The sequence below is a fragment of the Rissa tridactyla genome, chromosome W (genome assembly GCF_028500815.1).
Source record: "Rissa tridactyla isolate bRisTri1 chromosome W, bRisTri1.patW.cur.20221130, whole genome shotgun sequence".
In the NCBI taxonomy this organism is placed as follows: domain Eukaryota; kingdom Metazoa; phylum Chordata; class Aves; order Charadriiformes; family Laridae; genus Rissa; species Rissa tridactyla.
Window position 1 is genome coordinate 28,544,535 of NC_071496.1, and position 14,691 is coordinate 28,559,225.

The 14,691-nt window shown below is 42.0% G+C and overlaps 1 protein-coding gene across 20 annotated transcripts in view; it reads left to right on the forward strand.

The window, feature by feature from the left end:
• The window catches only part of LOC128901982 (ceramide transfer protein-like), a 130,101-nt gene extending 115,762 nt beyond the window's left edge, over positions 1 to 14,339 (forward strand). For 18 of the 20 annotated variants that reach the window (XM_054184208.1, XM_054184209.1, XM_054184213.1 and 15 more), the window contains 4 exons: positions 102 to 230; positions 1,032 to 1,161; positions 2,532 to 2,668; positions 11,418 to 14,339. In XM_054184208.1, coding sequence (XP_054040183.1) covers positions 102 to 230; positions 1,032 to 1,161; positions 2,532 to 2,659 — 387 coding nt within the window. In that variant the 3' untranslated portion in view covers positions 2,660 to 2,668; positions 11,418 to 14,339. Of the gene's footprint in view, positions 1 to 101; positions 231 to 420; positions 495 to 1,031; positions 1,162 to 2,531; positions 2,669 to 11,417 lie in introns of those variants that run through there. The other 2 variants (XR_008463559.1, XM_054184218.1) reach the window with 2 other exon arrangements.
• Positions 14,340 to 14,691: the final 352 nt, after the last annotated feature.

Here is a 14,691-nt window from a genome sequence, read left to right on the forward strand (position 1 = left end):
TGCCAAAACAAACTTGTTTGGTTTTTTTTTCCTTTATCTAAGGATAGTAAGTACTTAATTTGCAAAACTGGAAAAGATTATATTCAGATGTTTCTCTGCAGAGGGTGTGGCCAGCTTCTCAAAGGGATGTACTGTATTTGTCTGCCATCAGGAAGATACCAGCATTCAGTGAAAATGATCCTGAAACATGGATTGTGTGCAATTTCTCTGTGGAACATGACAGTGCTCCTGTAAGTGTTATTTTCATTCTATCAAGTTCTGCTTTTAAGATACTAGTTTTCTATTACGTGATGATGGTCTTGCAATACTAGTGTTAAAGGGGAGGGGGTGTATGCAAAAATACAGTTTCTTTAAACCAGATGATACAATAATCTGATGAAGGTGTTCTGAGCCAAAAGCTTTCTTGCCTTATCTCAACAGTTGGCAGATCTAAGGTGTTGAAGAAAAATGGAAGCGAAATTTCTGGAGATGTGAAAACATTTTAAAGAATTGAAGTTACTTTGTATGGAATCAAATCAATAACTCTTCAGTATTGTCAGACATGGGAATAGGCTTGTATAACTGTAGATATGGAATCTGTCAAATCTCCAGCTTATGCAGTTCTGCCTTGGTTCTGTCAGATAGTAGCAATGATTACTTTCTTTGGAGTGTTTCTGTGCTGATTGCTATTCCATTGCCTGCTTACAAGGGAAAAGTTATTAACTGATATTTGTAAATGATGATGCATTATTCTTTAGATGTTTCCTTACTTGTCACAATAAATAATTCACTGTATTAAGCAAACAGAAACCAGAAACCCCAGATTCAGGCATTTCAGTTTAACCCTTTCCCTATTCACCATGTACCTTTCATTTCATTCACATTCATGTTACATCCATGTAGTGCTAGAACGCAAACTCCCCGAAACACAACTTTTGGAGTGTCTTAAACTTTATACTAAATTAAAATGTCATCAGTCAAGTATGCTGAAATAAATTTAGCTTGAAGCTTACAAATGTTTCTTTTTTTTTTTTTTTTTTTTTTTTTGGCAGATGAACAATCGCTGTGTCCGTGCCAAAATAAATATTGCTATGATTTGTCAGACATTAGTAAGCCCACCAGAGGGGAACAAGGAAATAAGCAGGGACAATATCCTATGCAAGATTACATATGTAGCTAATGGTAAGTCTTAATGGTAAGTCTAAAATTTTTCAGTATGACATTCATAATATATGCTAATTCTGGGGAGCTGAATACTGACAAAAAAAAAGGTTGATGCAGTTTTCTGTTAAATTTATATATAGGGTCACACTCATGGTCTTCATGGTCAAAAAGACTCGAATTAATGTGCTACATCAATCAGTGAATGGGATCTTTCATTGTGTGTCATTCTGAGAGGAATAAATGAAAGCAATGTGTAGCTCAGTCCTAAGTACAGAACCTTGGGATGGAGGGAGGTGGGCAGAAGAAATGTCTGCAGCTGGGATGACTTGGCATAAGCTTTTAGTTTCAGTAATAGTCTGGGGTTTTATTCATGTATTGCTGTCAATGTTTTCCCCAATTCATCTTGTTAGGCTGAAAAGCTGCTGATAGTAAAGATATGGTTCTTACCCTCAGTATTAAGAAAGGGCAAATAAATTTTGTATGAGGATGTTTGCAAGCTGTATAATCTAGTCTACATATTTTTAAATTTTTTTAACTGATAGAATCTTTGGTATTGACTGCAAAGTTAGCAAAGCCAAACTGTATTGTTACTGTACCCAGTATTTAGCAGTGTATTATAGTGTTGGAACCACATACCTATTAGCTCCTCTCCTGCAGCTATAATATCTCACTTGATTATTACTTTTTACCACCTATTACACAGCTTACTAAAGAATCAAAGTCTGAAAAATGGGTTTAGTAAATCTTTGCCATATAGGAGTGATGAAACTTGTATTAAATCCTGTACAAATAATACTATATGATGATAAATTCTGGGGTAAGCTGCTTTGTTTCCTGTTTAGAAGTTTCACAATTATTTAAAAATATATTTTCATTGACAAATTCTGAACTGTGATTATATGGGAAGTAGCAGCTTTTTCAGCAAAGTACTTGACTTGGGAATTTAAGCATGTTTTAGAATCAGTTCAAATTTTGTTTAAAGTGCTTTAAAAATAATTTGTAATTGCTATATAGCAATTGTGCAGGCAAATGCAGCGGTTGTTGAAAAGTTAAGACTGACTTCTATTTTCTTTGAAATAAGAAGTAACTTGAGTCTCTTTTTATGTTATTTCTTGGAAGTACTTAAAGAATATCATCTTTCATTTGGGCATTCCCCAAAGACAACACATCATGTTTAATGTTTTCTAAATAGTGATATCATAGAACTGGACTGAATTAGAGTATTAAGAGTAGAAAGTGCTGCAATACAAGCTGTAAGGGCATAAATTCTGCTGATTAGTCTTTCCTGTTACTTCAGAAAGAGTTGCAGGAATGCGAACTTAAATTTTCTTTTCTAGCTTTTAGCAGATTTGCTGTATTTCAATGTCTGGCTTCCTGTCTACTTCTAGTGAACCCAGGAGGATGGGCACCAGCATCAGTGTTACGGGCAGTGGCAAAACGAGAATATCCAAAATTCTTAAAGCGCTTTACATCATACGTGCAAGAGAAAACATCAGGAAAGCCTATTTTATTCTAGTGTTAGCAGGTATACGTTCATTTTTTTTTATTCTTGATTCACTATTGTAAATATTTAAGGCCAAATGGAAGTATGCAATCTAGAAATGTTTTATAATTAGCATGAATTCAGTACTTAGTTTTAATATATTTATGCAACGTACTTTTTTAAAACAGTTGTGTAATTCATGTGTATTATTAGCATGAAAAATAAGAGCTGCAAAAGTTGCCAAGCATTAGTTTTTCTAGGCTTTTATTAGTTTGTCTTGCAAGTTTTTGAATGCATGTTTAATTTATGTAGAAGTATAAAAGGATGAAGGTTTTTTTCTCAACTGTCACAGGCACTTGTTCTGAAAATAATACATATTGAAGTTTCTCTAGAGCCTCATGAGATTTTGACATTTTAAATTCTAGTTACAATTGCATATCTGATAGAATATTATGAAGGTCAAAGTATTCTTTTATATTCATAGAATAGTTTAGATTTAGGATTTTTATTAATGGAACTCTTCTGACAACCCAGTGTCAGTTACTGAAGTATTTAAAAGACTATGACTTAAAATTTTAGTCTTTCTGATGAGACTAAGAAAGAAAAGGGATTTACAGATGCTTTCTGAAGTCAATGTATGTATTTTAACAGTATAGGTCATTGGACTAATCTAAAATTATTTTAATGTTTAAATGATGATCATAGAAATCATAGAATCATAGGGTTGGAAGGGACCTCTGGAGATCATCTAGTCCAACTCCCCTGCCAGAGCAGGGTCACCTAGAGCAGGTTGCACAGGAACGCGTCCAGACGGGTTTTGAATGTCTCCAGAGAAGGAGACTCCACCACCTCTCTGGGCAGCCTGTTCCAGTGCTCTGCCACCCTCAAAGTAAAGAAGTTCCTCCTCATGTTTAGGTGGAACTTCCTATGCTCAATTTTGTGCCCATTACCTCTTGTCCTGTCCACTGAAAAGATCCTGGCCCCATCCTCCTGACACCCACCCTTTAAGTATTTATAAGCATTGATAAGATTCCCCCCTCAGCCGTCTTTTTTCCAGACTGAAAAGACCCAAGTCCCTCAGCCTTTCCTCATAAGAGAGGTGTTCCAGTCCCCTCATCATCTTGGTAGCCCTTTGCTGCACCCTCTCCAGCAGTTCCCTGTCCCTCTTGAACTGGGGAGCCCAGAACTGGACACAGTACTCCAGGTGCGGCCTCACCAGGGCAGAGTAGAGGGGGAGGATGACCTCCCTCCACCTGCTGGCCACACTCTTCTTGATGCAGCCCAGCTGCTCTCCAGCAGGTCAGCCCCCAACCTGTCCTGGTGCAGGGGGTTATTCCTCCCCAGGTGCAGCACCCTACACTTGCCCTTGTTGAATTTCAGAAGGTTCCTCTCTGTCCAACTCTCCAGCCTGTCCAGGTCTCTCCGTATGGTGGCACAGCCTTCTGGTGTGTCAGCCACCCCTCCCAGCTTTGTGTCATCAGCAAACTTGCTGAGGGTGCACTCTATCCCCTCATCCAGGTCATTGATGAATATATTGAAGAGGACTGGACCCAGTACTGACCCCTGGGGAACACCACTCGTCACTGACCTCCACCTAGACTCTGTGCCCCTAATCACGACCCTCTGAGCTCTGTCTTTCAACCAGTTTTCAATCCACCCCCACTGTCCATTCATCTAAGCCACTCTTCCTAAGCTTCCCTATGAGGATGCTGTGGGAGACTGTGTCAAATGCCTTGCTGAAGTCAAGGTAGACCACATCTACCGCCCTCCCCTCATCTATCGATCCAGTCATGCCATCATAGAAGGCTAGCAGATTAGTCAGGCATGATTTCCCCTTGGTGAATCTGTGTTGACTACTTCTGATAGCTTTCTTTTCCTCCACATGCCTTGAGATGATGCCCAGAACGAGCTGTTCCATCATCTTTCCAGGCATGGAGGTGGGGCTGACCAGCCTGTAGTTCCCCGGGTCCTCCTCCTTGTCCTTTTTGAAGACTGGAGTGACATTGGCTTTCCTCCAGTCCTCAGGCACCTCGCCTGTTCTCCAGGACCTTTCAAAGATGATGGAGATTGGCCCAGCAATGACTTCTGCCAGCTCCCTCAGCACTCTCGGGTGCATCCCATTGGGACCCATGGACTTGTGGTTATCCAGTTGACTTAATTGATCTCTCACTTGATCCTCCTCAACCAAGGGGAAGCCTTCCTCTTTCCCCGTTACTTTCTCCAAAGTCTGGGACTCCTGAGGGCTGGCCCGAGCAGTAAAGACCGAAGCAAAGAAGGCATTCGGTAACTCCACCTTCTCCATCACCATGGCTCCTGTCTCATTCAACAGTGGGCCCACAACTTCTCTGGTCTTCCTTTTGCTTCCAATATACTTGTAGAAGCCCTTCCTGTTGACCTTGACATCCCTTGCCAGGTTTAATTCCAAGGAGGCCTTAGCTTTCCGTGTTTCATCCCTGCACACTCTGGCAGCATTCTTGTAATCCTCCCAAGGGGTCAGTCCCTTCTTCCACTTATTGTAGACTTCCTTCTTCCACTTGAGCTTTTTCAGAAGCTCCCTGCTCAACCATGCAGGTCTCCTGTGTCCCTTGCCCGATTTCTTGCTCTTAGGGATGCACCAGTCCTGAGCTTGGAGAAAGTGGCCTTTGAATACCAACCAGCTCTCTTGAGCCCCTTTGCCTTCCAGAGCCCTAGCCCACGGGATCTCTCCAAGCAGTTTCTTGAAGAGGTCAAAGCTAGCCCTCCTGAAATCTGAGGTTGTAATTTTAGTTCTTGTTGTTTTGTGCATAGTACCCATGATCCTGAACTCTATCATTTCATGATCACTACAACCTAGGGTGCCCCCAACCTTCATGTCCTCCACCAGTCCCTCTGTGTTTGTCAGTACCAGGTCCAGGAGTGCTCCTCTCCTTGTTGCCTCCTGCACCACTTGTGTCAGAAAGTTGTCATCAATGCACTGGAGGAGCCTCCTGGACTGTGCGTGCCTGGCTGTGGGGTCTGCCCAGCAGATATCGGGGTGATTGAAGTCCCCCATGAGAACCAAGGCCTGTGACTGTGAGGCTACCTTCAGCTGTCTGTAGAAAGCCTCATCAGCTTCCCCATCCTGATCAGGTGGCCTGTAATAAACACCCACAACAGTGTCCCTCATATTTGCCTGCCCCTTAATCCTTACCCATAAGCTCTCAACCCTCTCTTCATCCGCCCCTAGTGAGGGCTCGATGCATTCCAGATGCTCTCTCACGTAGAGTGCAACTCCACCACCATGCCTCGCTGGCCTGTCTTTCCTGAAAAGGACATAGCCATCCATGACAGCATTCCAGCCATGTGAGCTGTCCCACCACGTCTCAGTAATTGCAATGAGATCGTGGCCCTGCAACCGCACACAGATCTCCAGCTCTTCCTGTTTATTCCCCATGCTGTGTGCATTGGTGTATAAGCATTTCAGAGGAGAACACGACTTGTGCTCCCGAGCCCTTGACCAGACGTCCCAGGGTCTTGAAATCTCTCTTCATTGCTCTTGGACTTCTTTTTGCTACCTAGTCGCTGCCTACCTGAAAGATCAAAAGGGGGTAATGGTCTGAGGGCCGTACCAGGGAAGGAAGCATCCTCTTCACGTCCTTGACCCGGGCCCCAGGGAGGCAGCAGACCTCCCTATGTACCGGGTCTGGCCTGCATATTGGGCCTTCTGCTCCCTTCAGTAGGGAGTCACCAATGACAATGATGTGACAATGGAAAAGAATTTCTCAATCACTTTTGGGGATGTCTGAATCTATCAGACATAAGCCTTTGTGCTAAGTAAGGCTTTGCTTAATTTTTGTTAGTGTAGACTCTTGCTGTATACTTCATTACGTATAACTGTAGTGTCAAACTACCGAATTCCAGCTACAAAGTAGCATTTGGTAGCTTGACTATTAGAGCACGATCTGAAAATGAGTTTTTATCACTTCTATGTGTGACAGGCTATCTCTATTTTTAGGTTCTATTTATTATGTCAGACTCCAAAATCTTAGTAATTTAATCCTTCTGTAACAGGTAGCCCCGTAATGAATCACAGAATCACAGAATCTTCAGAGTTGGAAGGGACCTCTAGAGATCATCTAGTCCAACTCCCCTGCTAAAGCAGGATTGCCTAGAGCACATCACTCAGGACTGCATCCAGGCAGGTCTTGAAAATCTCCAGAGAAGGGGACTCCACAACCTCCCTGGGCAGCCTGTTCCAGTGCTCTGTCACCCTCACCGTAAAGAAGTTTTTCCATGTATTTGAACGGAACTTCCTATGTTCCAACTTGTGCCCATTGCCCCTTGTCCTGTCGCTGGGAACCATTGAAAAGAGTCTGGCACCATCCTCCTTCAACCCACCCTTTAGATACTTGTATGCCACAATAAGGTCTCCCCTCAACCTTCTCTTCTCCAGGCTAAAGAGTCCCAGCTCTTTCAGCCTTTCCTCATAAGGGAGATGCTCCAATCCCTCAGTCATCTTAGTTGCCCTTCGCTGGACTTGCTCCAGCAGTTCCCTGTCCCTCTTGAACTGGGGAGCCCAAAACTGGATGCAGTATTCCAGTTGTGGCCTCACCAGTGCAGAGTAGAGGGGGAGAATGACCTCCTTCGACCTACTGGCCACAGTCTTCCCTATGCAGCCCAGGATTCCATTGGCCTTTTTTGGCAACAAGGGCACATTGTTGGCTCATGGATAATTTACTGTCTACCAGGACCCCCCAGATCCTTCTCCTCAGAACTACTTCCCAGCAGGTCCACCCCTAACCTATACTGGTGCTTAGCATTCTTCCTCCCCAGGTGCAGGACCTTGCACTTGCTTTTGTTGAACCTCATTAGGTTCTTCTCTGCCCAGCTCTCCAGCCTGTCCAGGTCACGCTGGATGGCAGCACGGCCCTCCGGAGTGTCAGTCACCCCTCCCAGTTTGGTATCATCAGCGAACTTGCTGAGGATACACTCTGTCCCATCGTCCAGGTCATTAATGAATATACTGAACAAAATTGGACCGAGTATTGACCCCTGGGGGACACCACTGGTTACAGGCCTCCAACTAGACTCTATGCCACTGATCACAACCCTCTGAGTTCTGTCACACAGCCAGCTCTCGATCCACCTCACTGTCACCTCATCTAGCCCATACTTCCTCAGCTTCCTAAGGAGGATGTTATGGGAGACAGTGTCAAAAGCCTTGCTAAAGTCAAGGTAGATGACATCTACGGCTCTCCCCTCATCCAGCCAACCCGTTATAACATCATAGAAATCTATCAGATTGGTCAAGCATGATTTACCCTTGGTAAATCCATGTTGACCACTTCCAATGACTTCCTGTTCCTCAACGTGTTTGGAGACGACATCCAGAATGAGTCGCTCCATTACCTTCCCAGGGACAGAGGTGAGACTAACCGGCCTGTAGTTCCCTGGCTCCTCCTTCTTGCCTTTTTTAAAGATTGGAGTGATGTCAGCCTTCCTCCAGTCCTCAGGCACCTCTCCTGTTCCCCATGACCTTTCAAAGACGATGGAGAGTGGTCTAGCAATAACATCTGCTAGTGCTCTCAGCACTCGCGGGTGCATCCCGTCAGGGCCCATGGATTTATGAATGTCCAGATTGGCCAAGTGGTCTCTGACCCAGTCCTCCTCAACTGAAGGAAAATCTTCCTCTCTCCAGACCCTTCCCCCTTGCCTCCAGGGTATGGGATGTGTGAGGGACGGCTTTATCAGTGAAGACCGAAGAAAAGAAGGCATTCAGTAGCTCTGCCTTCTCTGTGTCTTCCACCACTAGGGCACCCGTCTCTCTCATCAGTGGGCCTACATTTTCCCTAGTTTTCCTTTTTCTGTTGATATACTGAAAGAATCTCTTCTTATTGTCTTTAACTGCAGTGGCCAAGCTGAGTTCTGATTGAGCTTTGGCCCTTCTAATCTTCCCCCTGCATAGCTTTGTTATATCTTGATAATCCTCATAAGTTGCCAATCCCTTTTTCCAGAGAATGTAAGCTTTCCTTTTTTTCCTGAGGTCCAGCCAAAGCTCTCTATTTAGCCAGGCTGGTCTTCTTCCCCGTCGGTTCGTTTTTCGAGACATGGGGATGGCCTTCTCCTGTGCATCTAAGAGCACCTGCTTGAAGTATGACCAGACTTCCTGGGCACCTTTGCTCTTCAACACTGCCTCCCAAGGGACACTCTCGACCATGCTCCTAAACAGGCTAAAGTCTGCCCTTTGGAAATCCAAGGTGGCAGTTCTGCTGGCTCCCCGCCTTGCCTCTCCAAGAATTGAAAATTCTACCATTTCGTGGTCACTGTGCCCAAGACGACCTCCAACCTTTACATCCCCCACAAGACCTTCTCTGTTAACAAACAGTAGGTCCAGTAGGGCACTTCCCCTAGTAGGTTCCTTCACCAGCTGTGTTAGTGTTGTGTGAAACGGGGCCAAGTGGTTTTGGCAGAAAATAAACCCCCTTGTATTCTAACACTCCTCACCGAGGTGGGAGGCCAGGTGCGGCTAGGTTTAAATTCTGAGTGATGCCCAATTCAGCACTATCAGTCCAATCGCGTTTAATATGTATTAAACTGTTACGATTTGGATACACTAATAGTGGACTGCACCTTCAGTCTAGTCGTGCTCCTGAACTAGCACGGCCACTCTCGAGTCTTTGGTCGTGTTCAGTGAGAAACCAAAACGACTAGCTACTTAAACAGTGCAGTTTATTTAAACAACAGATATACAGGTTCTTTAGGATTGCCGGTGATAAATACACTGTCTGCAAAGCACGTGCAAATAAAGATATTGTTAAGTATACAAACGCGCGACAAAATTATAAACGATACAGCCTGGCTATAAATGTAGGATAGAGATTCTCTAGAGAAATTTCTAAGTCCCGAGAAAGCACTCGGTATAATCGAAGTCTTACCCAAAGGCATCCCTATGGCAGGGGGAAGAAAGGCTCAGCCCATCGACTGATCCCGGAAATCAGCGGTGGAATTCTTCATGATGGTGTCTTCCCTGACATCCCCTCTCTCTTGGGCTATTTTTATACTATTTTTTTTATCTTCAAAGTGGAGTTTGAGTGACTTTAGTCATAAATACTTTTATTATGATTAATGTATTCAAGGAGGAGTGTTCACACCTCGGGGGCGGATAGCCTCCAGGATGGAGGTGTGTTTTGGTACATTGTGGTGAGCAAAGTTCGCACAAAAGGACAGCATTTCATCAACATTTGAGGAAATGTTGGCTCGGGTAGCGTGTAGGCCGCTTATCAGTTCCGTAGTACCATCTCATCCCCATATCTGCTATGCGTCACAAGGGAAGGCCACGGAACAAGCGTGTTCCGTTCCATCCCTCGTGTAGTTTCGCAAACAACCTTGTACAGGGAATCACAGATGTTGCATTCTCCGTGTGCCAGCTGTGGCTGTATTCTACCTCAGAAGCCTCTTGATTTTATGACTTTCCTTAATGTGTGAACAATGCTGTACTTTTGTATTCTTGGCCAATTTAGTAATTATTCCACAGTTAGGAAGTTGTCTTCCACACACTCCAGGAACCTCCGGGACTGTTCCCTCTCTGCTGTGTTATATTTCCAGCAGACATCTGTGAAGTTGAAATCCCCCACAAGAACAAGGGCAAATGATCGTGAGACCTCTGCCAGCTGCTTATAGAATACTTCATCAGATTCTGCATCCTGGTTGGGGGGTCTATAACAAACTCCCATCACGATGTCTGTCTTGTTGGCCTTCCCCTTAATTCTTATCCATACACACTCAACACTGTCATTCACACTGTTAAGTTCCAGACATTCAAAACTGTCCCTAACATAGAGGGCCACCCCACCACCTCTCCTTCCTTGCCTATCCCTTCTGAAAAGTTGGTAGCCATCGATTACAGCACTCCACTTGTGCGTGTCTTCCCACCACGTTTCTGTGATGGCAACTATATCATAGTTTCCTTGCTGTACAATGGCCTCCAGCTCCTCCTGTTTATTCCCCATGCTGCGTGCATTAGTCTAGATGCACTTCAGCTGGGCTAACTGTTCTGCTACTTCCTTGGGGGGACAAGCCCTAATGCTAACACTTATACCCATGAGCACTGCTATGCTGCTCCCAGGCACCACTTTTGTAGTCCTGGTTTCATCCCCATCCCCCTTCAAACCTAGTTTAGAGCCCTACGAATGAGCCCTGCTAATTCTTGTCCCAGGATCTTTCTTCCCCTTCGGGTTAGGCTTCCCCCACCTGTTGCCAGCGTGCCTGGTTTCCTGTAGATCAGCCCATGTTCAAAAAAGCCAAAGTCCTGCCGGACGCACCAGTCGCGGAGCCAGGAGTTAATTTGCTGGCTCCTCCTATTTATCCCCTCGTCTACCCCTGCAAATGGTGGGATAGAGGAGAACACTATTTGTGCTCCCGATCCCTTAACCAGCCGCCCCAGGGCCCTAAAGTCATTCTTCATTGCCCTCAGACTTCTGGTACCTACCTCGTCACCACCTACCTGAAATATCAGTAGTGGGTAGTAATCTGATGTCTGAACCAGGGAAGGGAGTTTTCTCCGTATGTCCTTAATTCTGGCCCCAGGGAGACAGCTGACTTCCCTGTGGGATGGGTCCAGTCTACAAATAGGGCCCTCTGTTCCCCTCACAATGATTCACATTTTTAATTGTATATTGTTAGAGAACTAGTGTAGGTGAACCATATAAAACATGGCTGTCATGAGCCAACAGTTCAAATGTGATAATAGTAGCGCTGATACTGTTTAAGGAGTTTAACAAGTTATTAGCGTTCAAAATTTTCAGTACTGTATTTTGTCTTTGCTTACCTGCAGTGATCAGAACAAGACTGGGTGAACATTCCACATTGGAGAAGTGACCATGCATAGAGCACTCCATGCTGGAACGAAGGATCTACAGTCTTTTTATGGCTGAAGTTCTAGGCTTTGTGTACTGAAGTAAAGAAGTGTTGTGACACCATGAGGCTGAATATTTAACACTAGCTCTCTCCTAAATTTTCTTGTGGAATCAGTGTGTAATTATAAATAGATGTATTCATAACATGATATGGCTATTTTATTTGCTTGCTTTAGAAGAGGAAGAACGTGTACAACTGAATCACCAACATGGGTTACTGCTTTAATTTTAAACAACTTGCAGAATTTCACTATCAACATTCCTAAGATACTCAAGCAGTTTTTGTGCATGTCTAAAAAGCACAAAAGACAAATGCACATATAGCATACTGTATGTGCTTTATATGCACAAAAACCTATGTGGTATTTTGGTGGGGAGGGAAGGCAGTTCAGTAAAGCCTAGGTGACTTATTGTCAGGTTTTGTTTTGCTTTGTATAATCATAGTTCATTGCAGCTTGTTTCTATAATGAATCATCTTGTTACATAAAATGTCAGTTAATAATTGAGGGCTGTCAATATCTTTATGACTTTGCATTTTCTATTGTCTTACTCTTATGAAGATCTTTGGCTCTGAAGGAGTAAGAATGTGAAAAGCTTTATTTTTTTTTCCCAGATATCTTTTTATTTCTATTGTATTTTTTAGTTATGTAATATGGGCTACAGAACTTTTGTTATTAAACATGATCCAGAAATTTCTAGGAAGATTCTGTATGAGAGGGCAATAGAGTGCCTGAAAGCTAGAAGTCCATGGTATGTGTGGACTGCTTTCTTGCATGATATCTGGGGCTTTCCCAAAGCTGTGAGAAGGTACACTTATAATATTTGTTGAAGTAATTTGGACTACATAGGACAACATTCCCAGCCTAGAATGAGGATGAGTACGTTATTTTCAGATCCTGCATGTGTTTTCCTCATCTTAACAAAGCCATGCTATGAGGTTCGTGTAGAAAATGAGTTGTGCTGATACTTCCCTCTTGATCAAAAACCCATCAGAGCTATAAGGATGTGTAGTTCTTTTTGGAAAGTTCTCTCTAGTTGCTGTGAGAATTTAAATGTCAGATATTTGCCTGCCTTTGATTCTGGAACTGACTTTGAGGTCTTTTATCCGTGTCCTGTAGTTCGAAATTCTTCAGAGACTGCTGGGTGTTTTACAGACTGGTGTATCTCAAGAAAAAAGTTTCAGATATTTTATTTTTTTTTCAAAAGAAATCGGAAATTCTTATTTGATATAGTATGGTAGGTGTCTGAAAATAAATAAAACATAGTAACTTAATGAAGATTTGGTAAATGATTAAATGTGATCTGCACAGTGTTGAAAAAAACCTACTTTATCTGTTCATCTTCTCTATAGAAATGAAATCATACATAACACATGTTTACACATGCACGCAGATTTAATGCTCCATAACTCTTCCCTTTTTATTTGCCTTTTTCTAATGGTGTGCATGGAATATGCCTTATTACAGATTTATTGTTTTAATTTGAATATGTAGAAAAGTGCCTATATGTTTATGCTAGTAAAGCAAATAAGATGAAAATTTGTACGTTTAATATATCACTAGTGAACATTTTATATAGTCATATTAAAATTTTAAAAATCTTATCTCAATCGTTTTACAGTCAACCAACCACTGGTTCATTCCACCATAGCCACTGATGGGAATGTTAAATAAATAAATAAATAAAAATATAAAGAGTTTAACTCCTTGTTTGCCATTTTTTGTAATTGTTGAACACAGGCAAGTAACTGTTTATTAATTTAATTGGATGGCTTTATTTTACAAAGGTATGGAAAGTTTACAAAGCAGTATATAAATCATATCATTAGTTGCATTTGCACTAAATGTGATGTACTTTTGCAATTTATTCTGTAAATTCTGTAAATAAAATTAAACTACAGATACTATTTGTAGAGAATATTTTTACTTTTGGATAAAGGCACTGGTACTTCCACTACAGCTAGTCCTGCCCAATCAAGGCTTCTTAAAGAATACGGAAGGAGTTTCAAGATTGAGAAATAGGTATTAATTGACCTCTTTAAAAACAAATGAAAGAAGTCAGCTCTCTATCAGCCTCTCAGATTGTCCATGTGCAAGTAGCCATGAGGTCTTTTCTTCCAGAAGGGATCTTCCTTTTATGGTTTTATAAAATTTCACCCATCTCTTGAGCCCACCCCTCTTTACAGTCCCTGCCACATATCTGTGCACTCTGAGTTCTCTTCTTCCTGTTAATGGATCTGTAGTATTTATACAGCTGTGGTCTTTGCAGAAGCAGTCCATGACTCTATAATGGCTGTTTTTATAAGCTGGACCAATTTGAAGGGCTGAGAACACAGCTATCTTCTCCATCAGATATCGTTCTCTAAATATTTGTATCTGTCTGGAGAATTTGGATGTTGCTGAACTAGATCTTGAAGGAAATGACTTGGTAGAACTTGTATTGGGAATGAGGATGAGAGGTGGTCATTGTTATCCTGTCTGAGAACCTGAACGTCTTATTTTGACAAATTTATCTGTGAAAAATGTGATACGCTTTGGAAAAAAAAAGAATTACCTTTTACTTAATTGGGCTGAGCTGGCTTATCTGAAGTTGTGCAGATTCTCTTTAATCAGATTGTCCACTTGTATTTTTGCCAAGTTATACAGATAACGCCGTATTTGAATTAACGCCGTATTTGAATTGCCACTGTTCATCTACAGACTCAAAACATGAATCATATTTTTGAGTACCTTGAGTGTATACAGTGTAACTGTTTGTTCTATAATAGCTTTATGATCCTAATGATAAGTTATAAAAAATTAAAAGAAGTTGACTCTTCCATGTTACAATCACAAATTTTAAACCAGTATTAAAAAGTGAAAAGTATTAAAAAATTATGAAGAAAAATCCTGGTTTGTAGTTATTTTTAACTTTCAGTGCTTTGGAGAAACTTATTTAATACAATTTACCATTTAACCAACTTATAGAATACTATAATATAGGGAAACCATTTAACAGGAAAGCAGTTTGTTTGTATTACTGAGGTTTATGGAGATGAAAACTTGAATGCCACGTTAGTTTATATATCAAAAAGCTCATTTTGCACTAGCATGTTAAAAGATGTTCCTGTACAGTATAGGCTTAATATAGAGCACTGCCAAAGTTGTATTTAAGCTTTTGTCTATATACAGAATTAACATCATGATGGAAATT